The 22252-nt window shown below is 42.3% G+C and overlaps 1 protein-coding gene across 2 annotated transcripts in view; it reads right to left on the bottom strand.

Annotated features, from left to right (window-relative positions):
• LOC124776884 overlaps positions 1 to 22252 on the bottom strand; it is a 238875-nt gene that overhangs the window by 200075 nt on the left and 16548 nt on the right. For both annotated transcript variants that reach the window (XM_047252070.1, XM_047252071.1), the window contains exon 2: positions 4889 to 5377. In XM_047252070.1, coding sequence (XP_047108026.1) covers positions 4889 to 5359 — 471 coding nt within the window. In that variant the 5' untranslated portion in view covers positions 5360 to 5377. The remainder of the gene's footprint in view (positions 1 to 4888; positions 5378 to 22252) is intronic.

The raw sequence follows: 22252 nt of genomic DNA, 5'->3' as shown, positions 1-22252 counted from the left end.
CTGTACGTAGGCAAGCCAAACATGAAAGGTCAAATTTTTCCCTAGAATACCCTCTGGCATCCTTCTGATATTATTTCTACTGCTATTATTGGGGTTACAAGTTACCGAGTTCATACTAAATTTATTCATGTTATTAACCGCAAATACCGCTGGGAATTTTCTTATTAGTATGTAAGTATAAAAATCAAAGGACCCTGAAGAGGACTGAGCTATTTATTCCGTTATCAACTGTACACAATATTGTTATTGCAAACTTCTGTAGAATAAACAGTTGCTTCATCTTAGCTGCAGTGCTCCACAAGATTATGCCATGGGGAAGAATTAAATGGAAATGGGCACACTATGGTAGCACCTTGGCCCTGCAGGCTAACACACACACAGAGATTTCTGAGTGAAAAACTGGCCGAACTAAGCTTTTTGGTTAACTTATCCACTTGCTGGTGCCAGCTCAGATTATTATTCAACTAGGAACTTGACACATGGAGCCTGTTCCACTGTACGGCTATTGCTCTATACTGCTAGTATCTGCAAGCCAGTTTATGATTGGAAACGCAGCATGTGAATTTTTGATAAAGAAAGTAAGGGTTGAGTAGTAGACTGTGAATCAGTTGTAAGCCTGTTCCATTATTCTCCTGGCTTTGTTTGCTATGGATGTGTTTAGGACTTTCATCAACGTACTTGTGTCATGACCAAAAACTACAGATTTTGAAGAGTCCTCCAATGTTCCATGTAAATCATTAATGTAGATCAAAAACAAGAAGCACTAAACCTTGTGCCACACTACATTTAATGTCTTCTTACTCTGAATTTTGTCTTACCCCTGTTTTATCATTTGATAATGGAATCCCTAGTTTTATATTGTTAATATATTACTCCATCCTTGCAAAGGGCAGACCTTTCAAATGCCTTGCCATCTTAGTTTGACTGAAAGAATTTTGTGATCTGCTCAGTCAAAGATCACAGGAAATACCAACACGGAAATTTATGTTGTTTAATTCTACTATAACTGAATTTGTGAGATCGTATATGGGATTCTCAGTAGAGAAACTTTTCCAGAATACAGAATCAGTTGTTAAAAGATTGTTCTCAGTAAGATGGTGCAGTAGTCTATTGTAAGCTACTTCCAAGAAATACACCTTCATTCTTTGATTATTGACTAATTAGAAACGTGACACAGGTCAGCACTAGATATTGGTGCTTTCGCTGAGATACCATCATAGAAAGAAGAGTTAATATTTGTTAGTGTCGTAATGGTTAATAACAGTTTATTGTTTTTGTTTTGGAACTAATTCTAAACAACTGTATTTGATGATCTTCATTTATGACCGATTTTGACCGATTTTGATGCCTTGGTGTCTTCATCATCAGAAAACTAGGATATTATTGCATAACTGGTACAGTCATCTATATAAGGTGTTTCAAAATTATAGGAATGAACGCAAAGTGTTAGTAGATGACAAAGTGTTAGTGGAGGACAATCGTAGTAGGTCTGGAAACTAATGATTTCCCCGAAATGACGTATTACGACTGAGTATATGAACACTTTATAACGTAGTCCTCAAAAACCCAAACCACAGATATGCACTTGAAGCACACACATAACAACAAGAATTCCACATGACCACCATTCATGTGACACCAGGCTTCACCGCGCCTCATCATCGAAGCCTGTACACTTTAATAGAAAACCTAAGTGTGTTCTCAATTCATTGACAACTATATACATGCATTTCCGGAATTAATCGGTACTATCAACAGGGCTGGAATTCACCAATAATTTGAAGTATCCCCACACAATTCGGGAGACTTGAAAGCCGCTGGTATTGGAGAGCCACGACCCATACGCTTGTTGCTACATTACGTATTGTGGAGCAACCACATGGAGGTGTGCCGATGCACCATAATGCCTGTACCACACACGCCTCCTTTCACGGTAAGGAACGTCATTCAAATATGATTCTTGAAGTTACCACTGCGTGAAGGGCGGTCCATGAAGTTTCGGGATTGCAGCCTGATGACGTCGACATGTAGCCACCATATTTCGGCTGACAACCATTGAGGCATCTTCAGGTGAGTGTTTTAGACTGGAGAGTCCCAGTGCACATCGCCCAGTTGGTGCGGTGACGGTTGCAACAACATGAGCACCCTTTTCTGATATTGCTACATCCATGGCACACAGGCGCGAGCACAAATGTGAAATTATATGCACACCATTTGTCGGAATAAGTGCTCACTGAGTTAATCATCAGATGTTAAGTTTCTAAAATTAGCTGTCGCTAGACGTGTCATGAGGCACAAAATATTCTCTTTCTGAAGGAATTAAAGAAGTCATAGGGTCCCATAGCTTATCCATTTGAGAGCCGCCATCTCGATGAAAAAGATATTCTGTCAAACGTATTTCCACAGATTCCTTAATAACTGAATCCCAGAATGATGTCGTCGTGGACAAGATTTCCGTGGCAGAATAATCCATAGAATGTTCTGTGGAGGCATAAGGTGCCATCAAAAAGTGTCCGGTTGAGTTCGTTGCTGCAGCGTATGTGGAACGTAGGGTGACTCCGATGCGACTATGTAAGTATCGTCATAAAAGCAAGCGACTGCTGTGGCACTCGTGTCTTCCCGACGTGCGTGCGGTAAATGCGGGAACGTGAACTACGGCTGCGTTATTACCAAATGCGTCCAAACAGGGCCGACGTGCTGTTGTTCTTTTTTTCGCTGCCGAAGGACGACCGCCGGTAGACAGACATCGGAGAATTACGAATGTATGTGGGGCGCAATGGCTGTCGAAAATCGCCGTTTTCGATTGGTGCCCCAGTTCCTGTGCTGGTCGCCATTGGACACAAGACGCCGGTCGACCTGGGAAGCCACCAGACGTTGCGCCAACTAAAACGAGAGACACTCGAGCACCCACCCTATAATCCTCATCTCTCACCATTCTATGATCACACCTTCAGTACCTTAAAGGCTTGAATGGTCGACGATTCTTGCCGGACGAGGATATGCAGCAGGCAGTCACGAACTGCTTAATGCAGCTGTTTTACCGAACAGGTATTCCCAACCCGGTGCGTCGGTGAAATAATTTGCTCAATCCTCACTGCAATTTTACTTGATTGGCATACCGATTCTAGGCTGTACGGCCTTTTTGATCGCCTCTTATGTAATGCTGATCCATGGCTAACTCGCTGAATGGTGAGTGTGGCGATGACGTTCAAGGTAAATTTGAAGTGTGGTCTGAGAAATTACACTTTCCCACTTGGCAAGGTATTCTGTAGATTCCAGCCTTCCGCAATGCCAGGTCGTCCTTTATATAACCGAGAAGAGCGCAAATCCTTGTAAGTGACCGGAGGATTACTTAAATATAATGTTTTCATGGGCTTCTTCCTAATTTCGACTAAATATTCCTTAAAGCTATACTGATCTGATGTGGATAGTACCCATTAAGTTTGAACACAGATTGTAGACGATCCAACTCCTTTTCAGGGCTGGCTCTGTCACACACAAGTGCCTGGTGCATCAATGTTCGGAGGACGCCCATAGTTTGTGAAGAATGATGACAGCACACGACTGAAGATGCAGGTCGGTATATGTGCTCTTACGGTAAACGGAATGGCCCAGTGACCCGACCACTTTCCAACTGACCAAGACATCCAGAAATGAGGACACTTGGTTCAGCAGAACTTAAACCAAAAGTCTTCTGGTGATAAGTTGATGACATTTCTGTAGTGTGCCCACCATGGTGATGGTGGCTTGCTAAGGGAGAAGGCAAGAACTCGGTGACTTCTTTAGTATCTTCACAGAGAAAATATTTTATGGTTCAAATGGCTCTGAGCACTTTGCGGCTTACTTCTGAGGTCATCAGTCGCCCAGAACTTAGAACTCATTAAACCTGACTAACATAAGGACATCACACACATCCATGCCCGTGGCAGGATTCGAACCTGCGACCGTAGCAGTCTCGCGGTTCCAGACTGAAGCGCCTAGAACCACTCAGCCACTCCGGTCGGCTATCAGTAATCAAACATTAAAAATATCGTAATAAAGGTCGCTAAAGAAAAGCCGAAAACGAATCGAAAAAGGGGAGTTAAAATTGGGAAGAAGAGACAGAAGACGCCACCTAAAAGAAAAAAAAAGCACATAGGGAATTTTTGCAGAAACGACTGAGGAAGCTAAAGAAAAATATAATAAAATCAGAAATGATTTTCATGGGATACAGTCAAGGTAGACAGGAAGTAGCAAACAGACTGATCAGGCAGTTGAAAGGCAGGAAGATGCTGTAAATATAAACATCATCCCTGAAGAAGACTGGATAAATCATTACAAGAAATAATGATATAATCTGGGCACGAGAGGCCCAGCGGAAGAAAATGAGGAGGAACTGATATATCTAATAGATCTGACATAATTAAAACAGGCAAAAGGTAAAAACATTCCTGAATTACATTAAATTAACTAAGATCTGTTAAGATATGGTTAAACGTTTTTAGAATTCAGAATGCTCCATCTCAATAGCATGTGTTGCCTTACAGGTGAGCCGGCCGGGGTGGTCGAGCGGTTCTAGGCGCTACAGTCTGGAACTGCGCGACCGCTACTGTCACACGGGCATGGATGTGTGTGATGTCCTTAGGTTAGTTAGGTTTAAGTAGTTCTAAGTTCTAGGGGACTGATGACCTCAGATGTTAAGTCCCATAGTGCTCAGAGCCATTTGAACCAATTTGTATTTAAAGAAATACAGAAGAGCGGTGACGTGACAGCTGCTTCCAAACGGGAGAAGGATGTAGAAAGGAATAAAATAAAAATGCTGGCGCAACGAAGTCCCGCAAACCAAAATTATTTACTCTGGTCTACCTGTCGAACGTAATTTCGCGGAGATCCTTCCGGGAATACTTACCGTCTCTTGATTGATCGTGCGGTCGCTAAGACTCTCCGACGTGTTGTGGTGCCAGCAGGGCGGGGCATTGTGTGTGACGAGCCACACGGCGTACCGCTCCCGGCACGGATTTGCAGACGCCTCCCAGACGGCGCCGAAGTACGCGTGGCTGAGGATGCGGTAGCTGATGCGGTCGGCGTTGCACACGGTCCAGCTGGTGTTGCGGCCCGAGAGGGCCTCGTAGTCGACCGACGTCGCGACCAGCATGGCTTCGCGCTCGCTCGGCGGCTGAGCGTCGCTGAAGGCCGCGCCGCACGCCAGCACCGTTTCCGGGGCGGGCTGGCGGAAAACGGCCGAGCACCAGCGGCGCACCTCCGGCAACCGCGGAAGGACCTGCGAGCACGTCGGGCGGCAGGCGTCCGCAGACCGCAGCCCCGCCGCGTCCTTTACCACTGACAGCAGCAGCGGCAGCAGGAGCGAGGGCCGCAGCATCGCAGCTCTGCCAGTAGCCTGTCAAGAAACGCGTTCCTTATTGTTTTCTGTCCAGAGATGGCGAAAGTTTCTGAGAAATGTTATACCGGCTTCGATAAATCGTCATAGCGACATCGATGGTGTCCATGTATCAGACGTGAGATATCGATATTTTCGTTATATCTGATTTTCAACTCCTCAAAAACGGAGGTTCTGCTTTGATTTAGATGAAGTATGGTCATTTAAATTTTTTCTACGAAAGGCCTGTGACAACTTTTATCAAAAAATTTGTTTAGTTATTATAACAAATGCGAGTGAAATGATAATTAAATGGACACCCTAGCTGCAAATAGGCGTTGATGTACTTCATTGGGGACATGTTGAAAATGTGTGCCCCAACTGGGACTCGAACCCGTGATCTCCTGCATACATGGCAGAAACTCTACCATCTTTTTTATTTTTTTAATCTCATTTTGTTCGATTTTGTTCGTTGCATCTGCTCGTGGCGGACGTTGTAAGACATCCGTTTAAGTTCGTTGTTGATCGATTAACTCAGATTTTTTTTTTTAATTACGGAGGGAGCTAACCCTCTGACTGAACACGCTGAGCTACCGTGCCGGCGTCTGAGCCACCGAAGGCACAAAGGTTAATGCGCCTGCAGGGACTTATCCCTTGCACGCTCCCCGTGAGCCCCACATTCCCGTAATGTCCACACCACTACATTCGTAGTGCGCCTAATAGATGTTTGCCCATCATACTCATTACTCCTGGCGGATTAATCTACCAAGTCCCGTACGAGTTCGAGCATAGCGTGTGCATTCGCACAAGAAGGTCAATGGCCGGGAAGCCATATTTTATCTATAAATGACGGTAGTATCTGTTCCCGAAAGAACAGTAACCGTTGATGACCATGCACCTTTGCTAGAAATGAAATGATAATTAAATGGATACCCTAGCTGCAAACAGGCGTTGATATACTTCATTGGGGACATGTTGAAAATGTGTGCCCCAAGTGGGACTCGAACCCGGGAACGCCTGCTTACATGGCAGACGCTCTATCCACCTTTTTTTGGAAATCTCATTTTGTTCGCTTTAGTTCGTTCCATCTGTTCGGGGCGGACGTCGTAAGACATCCGTTTAAGTTCGTTGTTGATCGACTAACTCAGTTTTTTTTATTACAGAGGCAGCTAACCCTCTGACCGAACACGCTGAGCTACCGTGCCGGCGTCCATCTGAGCCACCGAAGGCACAGAGAATATTACGCCTGCAGGGACTTATCCCTTGCCCTCTCCCAATGAGCCTCACATTCCCGACATGTCCACATCACTACATTCGTAGTGCGCCTAATAGATTGTTGCCCATCACACTCATTACTCGTGGCGGATTAATCTACCAAGTCCCGTACGAGTTCGGGGATGGCGTGTGCATTCGCACAAGAAGGTCAATGGTCGGGAAGCCATATTTTAACTATAAATGACGGTAGTATCTGTTCCCGAAAGAACAGTAATCGTTGATGACCATGCAGCTTTGCTAGAAACGAAATGATAATCAAATGGACACCCTAGCTGCAAATAGGCGTTGATGTACTTCATTAGGGACATGTTGAAAATGTGTGCCACAACCGGGACTCGAACCCGGGATCTCCTGCTTACATGGTTGGGGTGCACATTTTCAACATGTCCCCAATGAAGTACATCAACGCCTGTTTGCAGCTAGGGCGTCCATTTAATTATCATTTCATTTCTAGCAAAGCTGCATCGTCATCAACGCTTACTGTTCTTTCAGGAACAGTTACTACTGTCATTTATAGATAAATGCGAGTGACATTCCATAAGTAATACAACACACATTTCTTTTCTCGGTCAACTTCGGTTCAGAAAATGCTGAATTTGTTGTGGGGCACCACGACATGTACCATCTTCAGCCACTGTAGTTCCATGAAGATCCAATACACCGCGGCGCTATACGTAGCCTTCAAACTGGCGTCTGTAATGGAGGTTGTAAGTAGGCTGTTTATGTTTTCTTTACGTAAGAACGCTGTTTAGGTTCTTATAATGGTAACGCCGCCGCCAAGTAGCGCTCTCTGTATGAAAATCACTGGCTGTGCTGTGTGCAGTCTGTGGCTGCTTTGCATTGTTGTAATACTCGCCATTGTAGTGTTAGGCAGCTGGCTGTGAACAGCGCGTAGCGTTGCGCAGTTGGAGGTGAGCCGCCAGCAGTGGTGGATGTGGGGAGAGAGATGGCGGAGTTTTGAAAAATGTCATGAACTGCTGTATATATTATGAATATTGAGGTAAATACATTGTTTGTTCTCTATAAGAATCTTTCATTTGCTAAGACTATCAGTAGTTAGTGCCTTCAGTAGTTTGAATCTTCTATTTAGCTGGCAGTAGTGATGCTCGCTGTATTGCAGTAGTTCCAGTAACGAAGATTTTTGTGAGGTAAGTGATTTGTGAAAGGTATAGGTTAAAGTTAGTCAGGGCCATTCTTTTGTAGGGAATTTTGAAAGTCAGATTGCGTTGCGCTAACAAAATATTGTGTGTCAGGTTAAGCACAGTCGTGTATAATTGTTCTAAGGGGAAGTCTCGTGTATAAATAGTTCTAAGGGGACGTTTCATATGTCGACCCTTATCCTAGGATACCTCACTGGAATCTTCTGATTTTTTTCTTGTAGTTTGTGTAATTAGTGTAGCTATTGTTTATTGCTAGCGCGTAATTGTAGAGAGAATCTCCTTTGTAGTTGCAGTCTTTCATTGTTGTACTGTAAAACAGTTGTGGCATGCATGTAGATTTGCACCAAGTATTTCGCAGCTGCAATTAACTAGATATTATTTTCAGTGCTATATTAATGTGTTCTCTTATTTTTGCTATTCAAATTGTGATTTTCTGTGTTATCGTGTGAAATATTGTGACAATAATGGCGTGTGAAAAACGTAACACTAGGCTCCAAACTAAATTGAGAAATAATAGTGACGACGAGCGTAGCTTATCAGCGCCGCCGAGTAATGAATTTACTAATGTTCAAAGTAGTAATTTGGTAACTGTGCACAGGGAAATGGAGCGGGCGTCAAATAATGGTGTAGACAGTGAAACAGGTAGTGAACAGGGAAGCATTATCGATCGATCGGTCGGCAACAGCTCGCCTCAGGAATCCGAAATGACAAGACACAATTTTGCAAATACTGTAGATTCAGGTTTTGCGTCCTCACCGTTTTCTCAAATAAGTCAAGACACATTTTCAGCTTGTCAAAATGTGAATGTTGCCGGTGCAAATGCACTGCCGAAAAGAGTAGAGGAACAGATTCCAGACACTAATGCATTGTTATTACAACTAATGCAACAAATGGAACAAAATCAGAGACAAACACAGCAACAGTTAGACACAGTGGAACAAAATCTTAAAAAGTTAGACACAATGGAACAAAATCAGAGACAAACACAGCAAAAGCTGCAACAGTTAGACACAATGGAACAAAATCTTCGGAAGTTAGACACCACACTTGAACAAACACGTGAAGATTTAACTACTGAGTTACATAACATTGAATCGAAATGTCAAAAAGTGTGTAATGACGTAAAAACACAAATTTGTGAGCATTTTCAGCCTATTTTTTCGCGGCATGAAAATGCATTACAGAATCACGAAGCAGCCATAAAAGAACTGCAAACTATTGTTCATGAAAATCATAAGAGCTTGCAAACTAAAATGGAGTCAGTTGCATCTACCGATTCGGTTACGCAACTTGCAAAAACTCAGCTAAACTTAAGGGACACAGCAGATACTCTGAAAATTGGTTCAGAAAGACACATGGAGGAAATTAGTTCATTATCAGAGAAAGTAGCCGAACTTTCGGATCAGGTCACTAACTTATCTACGAAGGTAGATGATAATCTGAATGACACAAAACCGGTAGTCTTTAATGACACAGAAGAGTGCGAACAAATTAGGAAACTGAAACAAAATCTGAATCAAATTAATACGCAACACCAAAGAGAAATCCGGGAAGTACAAGAACAGCTGACACAGGTAATACAGGAATTACGTATTTCAGAGGACACTCGCGCTCCAACACGGGAAGAGGAACTTAGAAATACGCAAAAGCCACAAAATAATAACACAGGGCATTTCGGTAATTATGAAAGAAATTGGCAAGGTACACCGAATTTTGAGATGGAACCGCCGACACGACGTAACAATGACCGATATGCTACTCGCCGACACGATGATTTTGACTATAAGCTGTTCATTACTACACGTAAATTCAAAACGTTTAAGAATTCTGCCAACGACATTCATCCACAAGCGTGGCTCCATCAATTCTCTCATTGTTTCCCTCCCAACTGGTCATTGGAGCACAGGTTAGAATTTATGTGTGGCTACTTAGAGAATGAACCAGCTGTAAGAATGCGATCGGTCATTCACGATTGCCACAGTGAAGGAGAATTTTACCATGCCTTCCTCTCAGCGTATTGGTCTCAAGCCACACAAGACCGCGTAAAACATAACATCATAATGATGAAACATTTCGAACAATCTGAATTTTCCAGTCTTGTCAAATATTTTGAAGACATGTTGCACAAGAATCAGTACCCATCAAACCCATACAGCCCCTCAGAACTCATCCGCATTTGCTTAATCAAACTGCCCGAACATTTGAGACATATTATTTTAGCAGGAAGTTGCAAAGACGACATTGAAGCTTTTCAGGGACTGTTACAAGAATTAGAAATTGACACAGACAGTCGCGGGATGCGAAAACAGGAAAACAATTACAGGTCACATCCGTCGCGATTCCGCGATGAAAGAAATAATAACTGGACACGACAAGGCTATTCTCACAACGCAAATCGTGACCAAAACAGACACCACCTGTATGACAACCGTTGGCAGAGCAGTAATAGTTACAGAGAAAGATCGCATTTCCGTAGAAATGAATATGACAGAGATAACCATAGAAACAGACAATATGGTAACCAGAATTATTTTTATCAAGGGAGACAGAATACTTTCAGACGCAACAGTTCAGCGCGCAGTTACGATTCAGGAAGAAATTCTCCACCACATGACCGACAAGAAAGAAACTATGGAATCTACCGACATGACGACAGACGATATGATCGTAACGACAGACATGAATTGCATCAGAACTGGCGGGATTCAAACAGAGCAGGGCCCTCTCGTCACGGTGAATTTGTAGAAGTTAGGTTTCCAAATCCCAATAACGACGCGCGCCAACAAAGGAACAGACAATGACTCGCACAGCAGGCAGCCGCGTGCGCCCGCTGGCTCCGAGAAAAATAACATAAGACGCTAACCTTGAGAAATATTCCAGTATTCTTTACCGACGTATATCGCCTGACAATTGCATTCAAGTTCAAACTCTGAGTACTATGAAGAGTAAATGATTGCACCACACTTCACACGTAAAACCGCTTATTGAGAGATAATCTGCTTTTTAACTTTGTCATTGCCATAAAACTTTTCACTTTACATTACTAGTATGCTTGTCAGACTTAGAATCTGTTAACATGCAACAATGTTTGAAGTTAAATATCCAGTTAAGAACCAAGAGAACTTATTGAAACAGAAATTACGAATGCATTGTTATTGTGAACAGACGACACAGTGTTATTGTGTGTGTACATTCTTGCTTGTTAGTTGCACGATTACGTAACGACTATCAGGCTTACATATATAGAACATGTACTGGTACTGCTCATGAGATTTTAATGCAACATTTTGGTTTACTTGAAAATACATTCTGGGTTTAAAGTACTTTCTGTGAGATACCAGACGACACAGTGGTTAGTTTATGTGACAACTACACGGTTTTATCACGACGCTACTAATGAGTGAAAATTTACAATGTTGCTTTTGCAGTGTTTCTGTTTTATATCTGCACAGTTTTCTGTTTTATTCTGGAAGGTAAAACAGGTTTTAGTAGTAACTTTTGTAGTATAGCTACAATGAGACTGCCTTTTCCGTAGCACAACAATACGTTACAGTACAATACTTTCTTCATCACGGCAATAAGCGTAATAACTAAGACATTTATACACAAAGCATTTCACTTTTGTTTATCATGAGGTAAGTACATTGACTTCTGCAGAACTTAGCTTTCGGAGGACGATAAGTACGACACTTCCCAGAGATTATCTTACAGCAAGACGCACATTTAGCGCTACAGGACATGTATTTGAGTGATTAATTTTGTACTTAAAACATTTATTTTTAGAGATTTTTGAATAATAAGAAAGTTTTTCGTGATACATTTCATTCCATTGCTGTAATCTGTAATACCTGAGGGTACAATTACAATAAACCTCAGGGGGGTGCACGCTTACTTTGTGTACCATGTGTTTGGCAAGCGCAAGGAGCCCTAGCTAATATGGTATTTGCTTACACAACTTTACACATCAGTACCATATTTCTCTTAACACATAATTACACAGCTATCTGATCATTGAACTGAGAGAGACAAACTTTTTTACTACGGCAGTGACAGATGTTTACGTGATTACACCGTTGGATAACTTCACACTTAAGAAATTGTATTTTGTCTGTACTTTGTGAACTGTTCATATTTTTTCAGAACCATTGTGATACTATGAGAGCTTTGAATGATGTATTTGGTAAGGGAGAATGATTTTAAAGTACGTTTGAGGTAGATGACGCTATTTAAATGAGCAGAGAATTTTTTTTAGATTTTAAAATTATTGCAGAAAGGTACGACTTTTTTGAGATTTGACTGAGGTGTTATGATGTTATTTTTACGACGACGATGTGTATTATGCTGTTGAGGTATGTTTATGTCAATAAGATGATGCTACCATATATGAGGAATGTGATTACGTGTTTATATGTATATGAATAATGAAAGAAGTTAAGGACTAATGACTTGTGAAAAAGGATGTTGGAAACCGAGAATCGTACTTTAAGAGTTATGAAATGTGCCTGTAAATGCGTGAATGTATCACAATGCCGGCGAAAATTTTTTGGGCACTGTTATATTCATAGGATTTTGTTTCTACACACTTGTGACGTAAATTTTCGACCTGTGAAATTTTCATATGAGACTGTCACTGTAGCGGAAACTGGTGTCGTAAATATTTCCGTAAGAAAGTGACCACCTGCACGTGCGTCGTCGGCACACAGCTGTGTCAGACACCTGGAGAACTAGCCATTAGGGTGTGCCTTTCCGGAAGCCAACACCCCCGCTAATGCGACACGCTCGTTACTTGAAAACATATGATTTTTGTAATGCATTGTGGGCACACAGCCGTGTCAAACACCTGGAGAACAAGCCATTAGGGTGTGCCTTTCATCGCTAATGCGACACCCTTGTTACTTGAAAACATATGACTACTCGCACTTTGTGCTAATTATTGAAATGCTTATGAATTGATGGGAAATATTCGTACATCTGCACACCTGATTATGACAAGTGTCTTTCTCCGAGAGTTGAGTGCTACTGACTTACGAAATGCCACATGACTATTGAATGATATTTTTATGCTTTGCTTTTCATAGTTGCTTATTTCATTAAATATCTGGTTTCCAGCTGTGTTGCAGCATTAGTTTTATAAAATAAACTTAGATGCATTTGCTAATGTGAACTCTTTCTGTCAACAGATCTATTAAATAATTATTTTATGATCCACATTCTTTAAAAAAGGAGCACTTGGAAAGGAAAGAACAATAAGAAGGAACTAGTAACAGTAACACATAATTTTCTTTTCAAGTACATGGTAATATTTTTTTACAATCAGTTGTTATGGTGCACCACTTTAATTACATAGACATTAAGATGTGAATAGACATTTCTCTTGTCTGCATTGTTGTTTTTACTGTAATATTTTTTCTGCTTGAGCTATGTCATGTTTAGGTATAAGTTGCTGCTGTTTGCCAGGCATAGTGTTATTGAATTTGACTTTTGCTAATTTATGCTGCTAGCTTTGCCAATTAGCATTTTTTGCATTGCTGTTTGTGTTAATTTGTTATGTGATGCTGCATTGCCTCGTCCCTTGGTATACAAATATCTGAGCTCAGTAGATTTAAGTTAGCTTAAGAGGGGGTAGACTATATAAGAAACTGACTGTGGAGAGTAGGTAAAGAATGCGTTGCGAAGTTATATGAAACAGACTTGGGCCAAAATGAGTATTGTGCACTGAGAAATAATTATATTAAAAAAAATATGAATAGAATACAGAAAGCAGGTATAGATAGGACTTTTGGGAATAATGATGAATGAAGGGAGATCTCCAAGAAGCAAAGAAAGTTTTGTTTGCAATATACTGCAATGAAACAAACCCTGTCCTTTCCTTTTGTGTTATCCCACTATATGTTTGTGTTCCCTTGTGTATTTGTGTTTTTCCTGTCTTTATGTGTGTAGCTAATACGATTTATGTTGTAGAATTTTTCTAGTACTAAGCTATATTCACTATGATGAGGAATTCTGTTATCCTCGAATATAATTGGCATTAATAATATGTTATTTACCTTATAAATATGCTTACACATTATTTATTCTGTTTTGTTTTAATGCTCATGTGTGAAGTTGATGTTTCAATAATTATTCTGATCTTTTATGTGTTTACTTATGTCATAATTTCTGTAACACTGACGTATATGTCTATTTCGATTCTTTTGTAAAGCCCATATTACTACAAATGTTATCTGTACTATTATGTTCTTAAATGATGTATTTTGTACCTTTGTAATTGTATTTTCATATTGTAAATTTATAATTGTATAGACACCAGTTCTTCAAATTAAGTTACATTTCACTGCACACGTTTCTGTTGGTCATAGTATATGGACAATATGTGAGAAGTAGGGACTGTTAGTGTTTGCACGTGTGTTAATAATTCAGCAAGGGACTGGATAACAGCATTGCTGGTTCTAAGGACATTTAAAAAAAAAAATTTCGTGAGTCCACAAGTGGTGGTTTATGGACTTGCTATCTTCTCTGCAAGACTCTTCAATGGTGATTGTGCACCTGCACAGTCGCAACAGATGGCTGCTGGCCATCTCTACAAGGACTACAGTGGGTCTGCATCTCTGATGACCCACCAGTACCATTATTTCTACAAGGACTGCAGTGGGTCTGCACCTCTGGTGGCCCACCAATACCATACTCTCTACAAGGACTACAGTGGGTCTGCATCTTTGATGACCCACCAATTCCATTATCTCTACAAGGACTACAGTGGGTCTGCACTTCTGGTGGCCCACCAATACCACAATCTCTACCAGGACTCCAGTGGGTCTGCTCTGTGATGACCTAACTGCCAATATTCTTCAAAACGTCGACTGACTCTGCTGTGGGTTTACTCTGTTGTGGCCCATTACCTGTCTGCATGTCGAGTCAGCACTGTCTTTCTGTTGGAAGGACAACACTACTTCTTCAAGACTGCATGGAAATCCACTACTTCTGTGTGCATTTTCTTTTACTGCTCAGACTTTGAGAAAAACTCTGCATTTTTACTGTGATGAACAATCTGGACTGTCTTTATGGACTGTGAGAAAATTTGAGCTTTTGACCAACATTGTATCAATAAGTGTGTGCATTTGATATCTTTGTTATTGTAATTATGAAAAATTTCTTCAAATCTGTATTGGCCACTGCCCAATCCAATTTGTAAAAATTTTTTTGTGGGGAGCATGGGGGCTATGTAAGTAAGCTGTTTATGTTTTCTTTATGTAAGAACGCTGTTTAGGTTCTTATAATGGTAACGCCGCCGCCAAGTAGCGCTCTCTGTATGAAAATCACTGGCTGTGCTGTGTGCAGTCTGTGGCTGCTTTGCATTGTTGTAATACTCGCCATTGTAGTGTTAGGCAGCTGGCTGTGAACAGCGCGTAGCGTTGCGCAGTTGGAGGTGAGCCGCCAGCAGTGGTGGATGTGGGGAGAGAGATGGCGGAGTTTTGAAAAATGTCATGAACTGCTGTATATATTATGAATATTGAGGTAAATACATTGTTTGTTCTCTATAAGAATCTTTCATTTGCTAAGACTATCAGTAGTTAGTGCCTTCAGTAGTTTGAATCTTCTATTTAGCTGGCAGTAGTGATGCTCGCTGTATTGCAGTAGTTCCAGTAACGAAGATTTTTGTGAGGTAAGTGATTTGTGAAAGGTATAGGTTAAAGTTAGTCAGGGCCATTCTTTTGTAGGGAATTTTGAAAGTCAGATTGCGTTGCGCTAACAAAATATTGTGTGTCAGGTTAAGCACAGTCGTGTATAATTGTTCTAAGGGGAAGTCTCGTGTATAAATAGTTCTAAGGGGACGTTTCAAGGTGACTTCCAAAAGCAGAGAGCTGTTAGTGAACTTCTTTTGGCGGAAAATCAGAACATCGGAGATATTGATATGCGCCTGCAGGTCTACGGAGATCTGACGGTGGAAAAAAGCACGACGAGTCGTTGGGCGATGTGTCTGTCATCATCGCAACAAGGTCGCACAAACGTGTCCTGTCTCCCGTGTGCCAGCCGGCCGCACACTGCCGTGACTCTTGCAGTGTTGGAACGTGCGGACACTCTTATTCCAGGTGATCGACGGATCACAATAAAACTCCTCGCTGCTCAACTGGGCGTTTCTCTTGACAGTGGTGACACACTCTTCCATCAACTGGAGTACTCAAAGGTGTGTACCCGCTGGGTTCCTCGCCGTCTTACAGAGGACGATAAAGAGGAACGAAGGACCATCTCTGAGGAATCACTTGCCCATTATGAGGCTAATCGTGACAAGTTTATGTCACTAGTGATGAAACATGGGTTCATCACTTCGAACCGGAAACAAAACGGCAGTACATTGAGTGACGCCACACCACCTTTCCTGCGAAGAGAAAGTCAAAACTGACCCTCAGCCGATAAAGTGACGACGACGGTCTTCTGGGACTCTGAAGGAGTTATTCTGTTTGACGACTTCCATCATGGTGCAACAATCAGTTCTGTAGTGTACTGTGCTGCCCTACGGAAACTGAAGAATTGACTTTAGCGTGTTGTCATCACAAAAATGCAAGCGCACTGACAATGCAAGGTCTCACACAAGTCCGCGCCCCGAGAGGAGCTCACAAGACCCTACAACCGCGATATCACACCTTCCGACTCCCATATGTTTGACCCAATGAAGGAAGCACTCTGCGGGAAGCAGTTCGTGGATGATGAGGCGGTTATTGAGGCAGCAAGACGTTGGCTCCGTCGTCGACCAGTAGTGGTAGCATGCGAGCATATAGGCTCTCCCAGGAAGGTGCCGTAAGGCTATCGCAATGAACGGAGATTATGTTAAAAAATGGTATTTTGTAGCCAAAAGAGTGGGTATTGGAAACCTGGATTAAGCCAAACTGTTTGCCAGAAAAAAAATTGTTGCATTACTTTCTGAACGCCCTTCGTTTTTTAAAAATTTGCACTGCTTTTAAATTATTGATCATTTGTACAACTAATCAGTTACACTACATATACACTGTAGTCATATTAAAGTGACCACCTATCGGAAGTCCTTTTCCAGGGCGGACCGCTGCGAGACATGCAGGAACAGACGTTCTCAAAGGTACTTACTGGGACCTGGAGCCATGCCGACTCCAGTGCTGTGGCAAGCTGCGCAAGGTTTCCCGGTTCAGCATCCGTGGGACAGCCAGCCTGATCGAGGTGGTCCCACAGATTCTCGCTTAGGTTTAAATCCGGCGAATGTGATGGCCAAGGGAGTACGGTAACTTCATCCTGGTGCTATTCGAATCACGCACATACCCCGCGAGCTGCATGAGACGTTCCATTGTCCTGCTGGTAGATTCCATCGTGGCGAGGAGAATCAGATAGCATGTTGGGGTGGAGATGGTTTCCAAGGACAGTTGCATAAATCTGCTGATCCGTTGTGTCTTCCAGAATGACGAGATCACGCACGGAATGCCACGAAAACCTTCTCCAGACCATAACGCTCCCTCCTGGTTTCAGGGTGTTTACTTTCAGACGTTTCACGCCGTACAAGTCAATGGCCATCTGTCCGATGGAGCATGAAACGTGGTTCATGTAAAAAGACCAACTGTCGCCACTCGGAAGGGACCAATTGAGTCCGAGGTCGAAAGTTCAGTCTTTTGTATAGCTCATTTGAAAGTGTTGTGTTAACAATTATGACAGGAAAAATATTAGCTACTAACGACTAACCACGTGCATCAGGAGCTCGACAGAAAATGAGTATCCGGGAGGTGCAGAGATTATCCTTCTGTGGGATGTATGTATTACAGTTCACAATACGGACATCGTCGGGATTCAAGAAATATTCAGAACAAACCATTACTTGCACCATGAGCACCGAAGGGAAAATGGTGCACCAAAGTGATCACAAAGATTCGCAGTTCGCACCATCAAGATCTAAGACGAACTCCTTGAGAGTTACAAACCATACAACACGTTCAGATAGGTATCCACTCTTATTTATTTATCGTATGGTGACAACAGCAAATATTGAAAAATACATACAGTTTACAATTATACATTTAAGGATTTAGGTACAAAGCTAATATGTTCAATTTCTTTAAGTTAATAATTGAATAATAATAAAAAGAGGACATTTAAATTATAAAATTAGGACTGTTAATTAAAACATATACGTTTAGTCAGAGCTCTACGTCTGTTGAATGGAGCCAGTTGGTAGCAGAGGAAGCAGCATTAATAAAAGCACTGAATATCCCTGGGTACTCTCGCATGACCGGTTCTCATCCTATTGAATCGTGTCCACTCACTTCTCTTCGGATCAAAGCCTGGTAGGATGGCAGATGGATTTGAATGCCTTGATGTTTTATTGTTGCAGCATTCCATCTCCTGTACTACTCTTCTTTAGGGTCAAACTTCTTGTTTCTTTTTTCATTATGCCACAGTGGCGTGCGTGATATCAAGAGGTCATCTGGAGGAAGGTCATTTAAGACTGTGTGAATCTGAAAGCCTTGGGGTAGTCGGGATGATGCAGCTTTCCCCATTCTCGATCGGTTGCTTCTTGGCGTCGGCAATTTAAGTGGTGGAATGTTACTGAGGTGTGCAACCAAGGGATCGGTGCACATTTAGTGTACTCATTGAATCATTTAGATGGATGTCTCGTTTGCTTGTATGAGCACTATGTTGCCATACTGGGGCGCCGCATTAGACCTGCAGTCCGTAGAGTGGAAGCTTCAACGCCCCAGGTTGTGCCAGACAGTTACTTTATGATGTCATTTCAAGTCTTTAGCTTTCGGCCAGTGTTTTTCAGGTGTTTATGTGTTTACGACCGATCGAGTGTGACACCAAGGTATTTAGACTGGAAATTGTGCCTAATCCTCTGTTGATAAAAATTAACATAAAGCTGTTGATTTGCGATATTGTTGTTTAAGTGGAATGCGCTGGCTTCTCTCTTGGATGCATTTGGTTGGGGCCTCCATACATGGTAATATGTGTTGAGATTTTCCTAGTCTGCAAACAATATATTTTCTACTTCCTCGAGTGTGCTGGATTGTATGTGGTAAGGTCACCAGCGTAGCAAGACTTTCTGCTAGTAGTGTTTGGCATGTCAATGGTATACAGTACAGGAGCAATGGTACTATGAAGGATTCTTTTTGTGGTAAATGACTTATTCTGTTTTTGTCTAATGCTAACTTTGAAGTAAGTTGGTTAACATACACTGAAGAGCCAAAGAAACTGGTACACCTACCTAATGTCGTGTGGGGCTCGCGAGAGCACGCAGGAGTGCCGCAACACGACGTGGCATGGACTCGACTAATATCTGAAGCAGTGATGGAGGGAATTGACGCCATGAATCGTGCAGAGCTCTCCATAAACCAGTAAGCGAACGAGGGGGTGGAGATCTCTTCTGAACAGCACGTTACAAGGCATCCCAGATATACTGAATAATGTTCATGCCTGGGGAGTTCGGTGGCCAGCGGAAGTTTTTAAACTCAGAAGAGTGTTCCTGGAGCCAGTCTGGACGTGTGGGCTGTCGCATTGTCCTCCTGGAATTGCCGAAGTCCGTCGTAATGCACAATGGACATGAATGTATGCAGGTGATCAAACAGGATGCTTACGTACGTGTTACCTGTCAGAGTCGTATCTAGATGTACCGGGGGTCACATATCAATCCAACTGCACACGCGCCGCACCATTACAGAGCCTCCACCAGCTTGAACAGTCTCCTGCTGGCATGCAGTGTCCATGGATTCATGAGGTTGCCTCCATACCCGTACACGTCCATTCGTTCGATGCAATTTGAAACGAGACTCGTTTGACCAGGCAACATGTTTCCAGTCATCAACAGTCCAATGTAGATGCTGACGGGCAAAGGCGAGGCGGAAAGCTTTCTGTCGTGCAGTCATCAAGGGTACAAGAGTGTGCCTTCGGCTCCGAAAGCCCATATCGATGATGTTTCGTTGTATGGTTCGCATGTTGACACTTGTTGATGGCCCAACATTGAAATATACAGAAAATTTCCGAAGAGTTGCACTTCCGTCACATAGAACGATTCTCTTCAGTCGTCGTTGTTCCCGTTCTTGCAGGATCTTTTTCCGGCCGCAGAAATGTCGGATTCCTCATATTCACGGTACACTCGTGAAATGGTCGTACGGGAAAATCTCCAATTCATCGCTACCTCGGACATTGTGTTTCATCGATCGTGCCCCGACTATAACACCACGTTCAAACTCACTTAAATCTTGATAATGTGCCATTTTAGTAGCAGTAACCGATCTAACAACTGCGCCAGACTCTTGTTATTTTATATGGGCGTTGTCGACCAAAGTGCCGTATTCTGCATATTTACATATGTCTGTATTTGAATACGCCTGCCTAATCAGTTTCTTTGGCGCTCCAGTGTATTTTCCACAAGTTTCGTCAGTTTCTTACTTGGGACATGCTTTTTTTATTTTCACCAGTAATCCATCTAGTCACATAGTATCATATGCTGCTGACAAATCAACTAATCACTCTTGAAGAATCCATATGGAATCATATTGGTGTAACGGGACGATAAGTAGTGCTGGAATGCAATCGCATGCAACCGTATACGAAACAGTCTGGCCTGGAGCTTATCGTGAAACTGGCTATCTTCTAAGACGTAGCTGCAGACAGTGTGATAATATGTTTTATAGGAACGAAGAAAATAAACATCCAGAGGCTGAATTTGTCCAATGGTTCCAGGTGGTATCAATTACAATTTCACACACTTTTCAGAAGGGACCATTTACCCTAAAGGAGTGTGATTTTTATGCGGAGACGAAGAATCAAAGAAATCATGTTATTTTGACCACGTATTGGCCAAAAGCAGCGCTCATACCATAGCTCTCGTACGCCCATTTTCCCACTCTTGCTTGATGTGAGGTAAATATTCCATACTGCTCCCATGAGATCAGGCACACGAGAAATAATCAGGGGTCAGTGAACCACGAACTTCTCGCAGCATAATAAATAACTTTCCAGACAATTTGCCTTCTAGATTAACAGCCGTCATAATAGAGTCACCTTATAGTTTTCTTATCTAATTCCCTAAGCATAGCCTGATTTAATTCAACAACTATATATATTTTTGTTGATATTAATCGTATAACCTCTTCTAAAAAGACTGTTCATTCCTTCAACTGGTTTTCCAAGTCCTTTGCTACCTTCCACAGAATTACAGTGTCACTGAAAAGCCTCAGATTTTTAAATTCTTCTCCATGAATTTCTATTCCGTTTGCAATTTCTGCACAGTTTCCTTCACAGCGTACTCATTGTACAGACTAACATAGCCTACAGCCGTAGCTCCTCCCTGCTACCTTCAGTATTTCGAAAGATGTATTCCAGTCGACAATGTAAAAATATTTCTGCGAATCTACTAATGATATAAACGTAGGTTTCCTTTTGATATATGGCAGTGATTTTTCATTTTACTGTTCTTGCCCATTATTGACTTTAATACTACGTAGTAACGCAACTGAGTTAAATAATAACTTACTATCTACGTGAATTTTTACGATACCGGAGAAAATTTTCATTTCCTAATACAGTCTGGTTAGAAATTGTATCTATGATTGGATTTCTATGGAATTTTAAAGCCAGTGAAGCATCAGAAATCGAGAACGACAGATGTACACTACGTGATCAAAAGTATCTGGACACCTCTCTGAAAATGACTTACAAGTTCGTGGCGCCCTCCATCGGTAATACTGGAATTCAGTAAGGTATTGGCCCACCCTTAGCCTTGATGACAGCTTCCACTCTCGCAGGCATACGTTCAATCAAGTACTGGAAGGTTTCTTGGGGAATTGCAGCCCATTTTTCACGGAGTGCTGCACTGAGGAGAGGTATCGATGTCGGTCGGTGAGGCCTGGCACGAAATCGGCATACCAAAATATCCCAAAGGAGTTTTATAGACTTCAAGTCATGACTCTGCGCAGGCCAGTCCATTACAGGGATGTTATTGTCTTGTAACCACTCCGCCACAGGCCGTGCATTATGAACAGGTGCTCGATAGTGTTGAAAGACGTAATCGCCATTCCCGAATTGCTCTTCTACAGTGGGAAGCAAGAAGGTGCTTAAAACATCAATGTAGGCCTGTGCTGTGATAGTGCCACGCGAAACAACAAGGGGTGCAAGCCCCCTCCATGAAAAACACGACCACATCATAACGCCAACGAATTTTACTGTTGGCACTACACACTCTGGCAGATGACGTTCACCGGGCATTCGCCATACCCACACCCGCCATCGGATCGCCACATTGTGTACAGTGATTCGTCACTCCACACAACGATTTTCCACTGCTCAGTTGTCCAATGTTTACGCACCTTAAACCAAGCGAGGCGTTGTTTGGCATTTGCCGTCGTGATGTGTGGCTTATGAGCAGCCGCTCGACCATGAAATCCAAGTTTTGTCACCTCCCGCCTAACTGTCATACTATTTCCAGTGCATCCTGATGCAGTTTGGA

This window comes from Schistocerca piceifrons, chromosome 2, assembly GCF_021461385.2.
Source record: "Schistocerca piceifrons isolate TAMUIC-IGC-003096 chromosome 2, iqSchPice1.1, whole genome shotgun sequence".
Taxonomy (NCBI): domain Eukaryota; kingdom Metazoa; phylum Arthropoda; class Insecta; order Orthoptera; family Acrididae; genus Schistocerca; species Schistocerca piceifrons.
The sequence above is the reverse complement of the archived record's forward strand: the minus strand, read 5'-3'. Positions and strand labels throughout refer to the sequence as shown.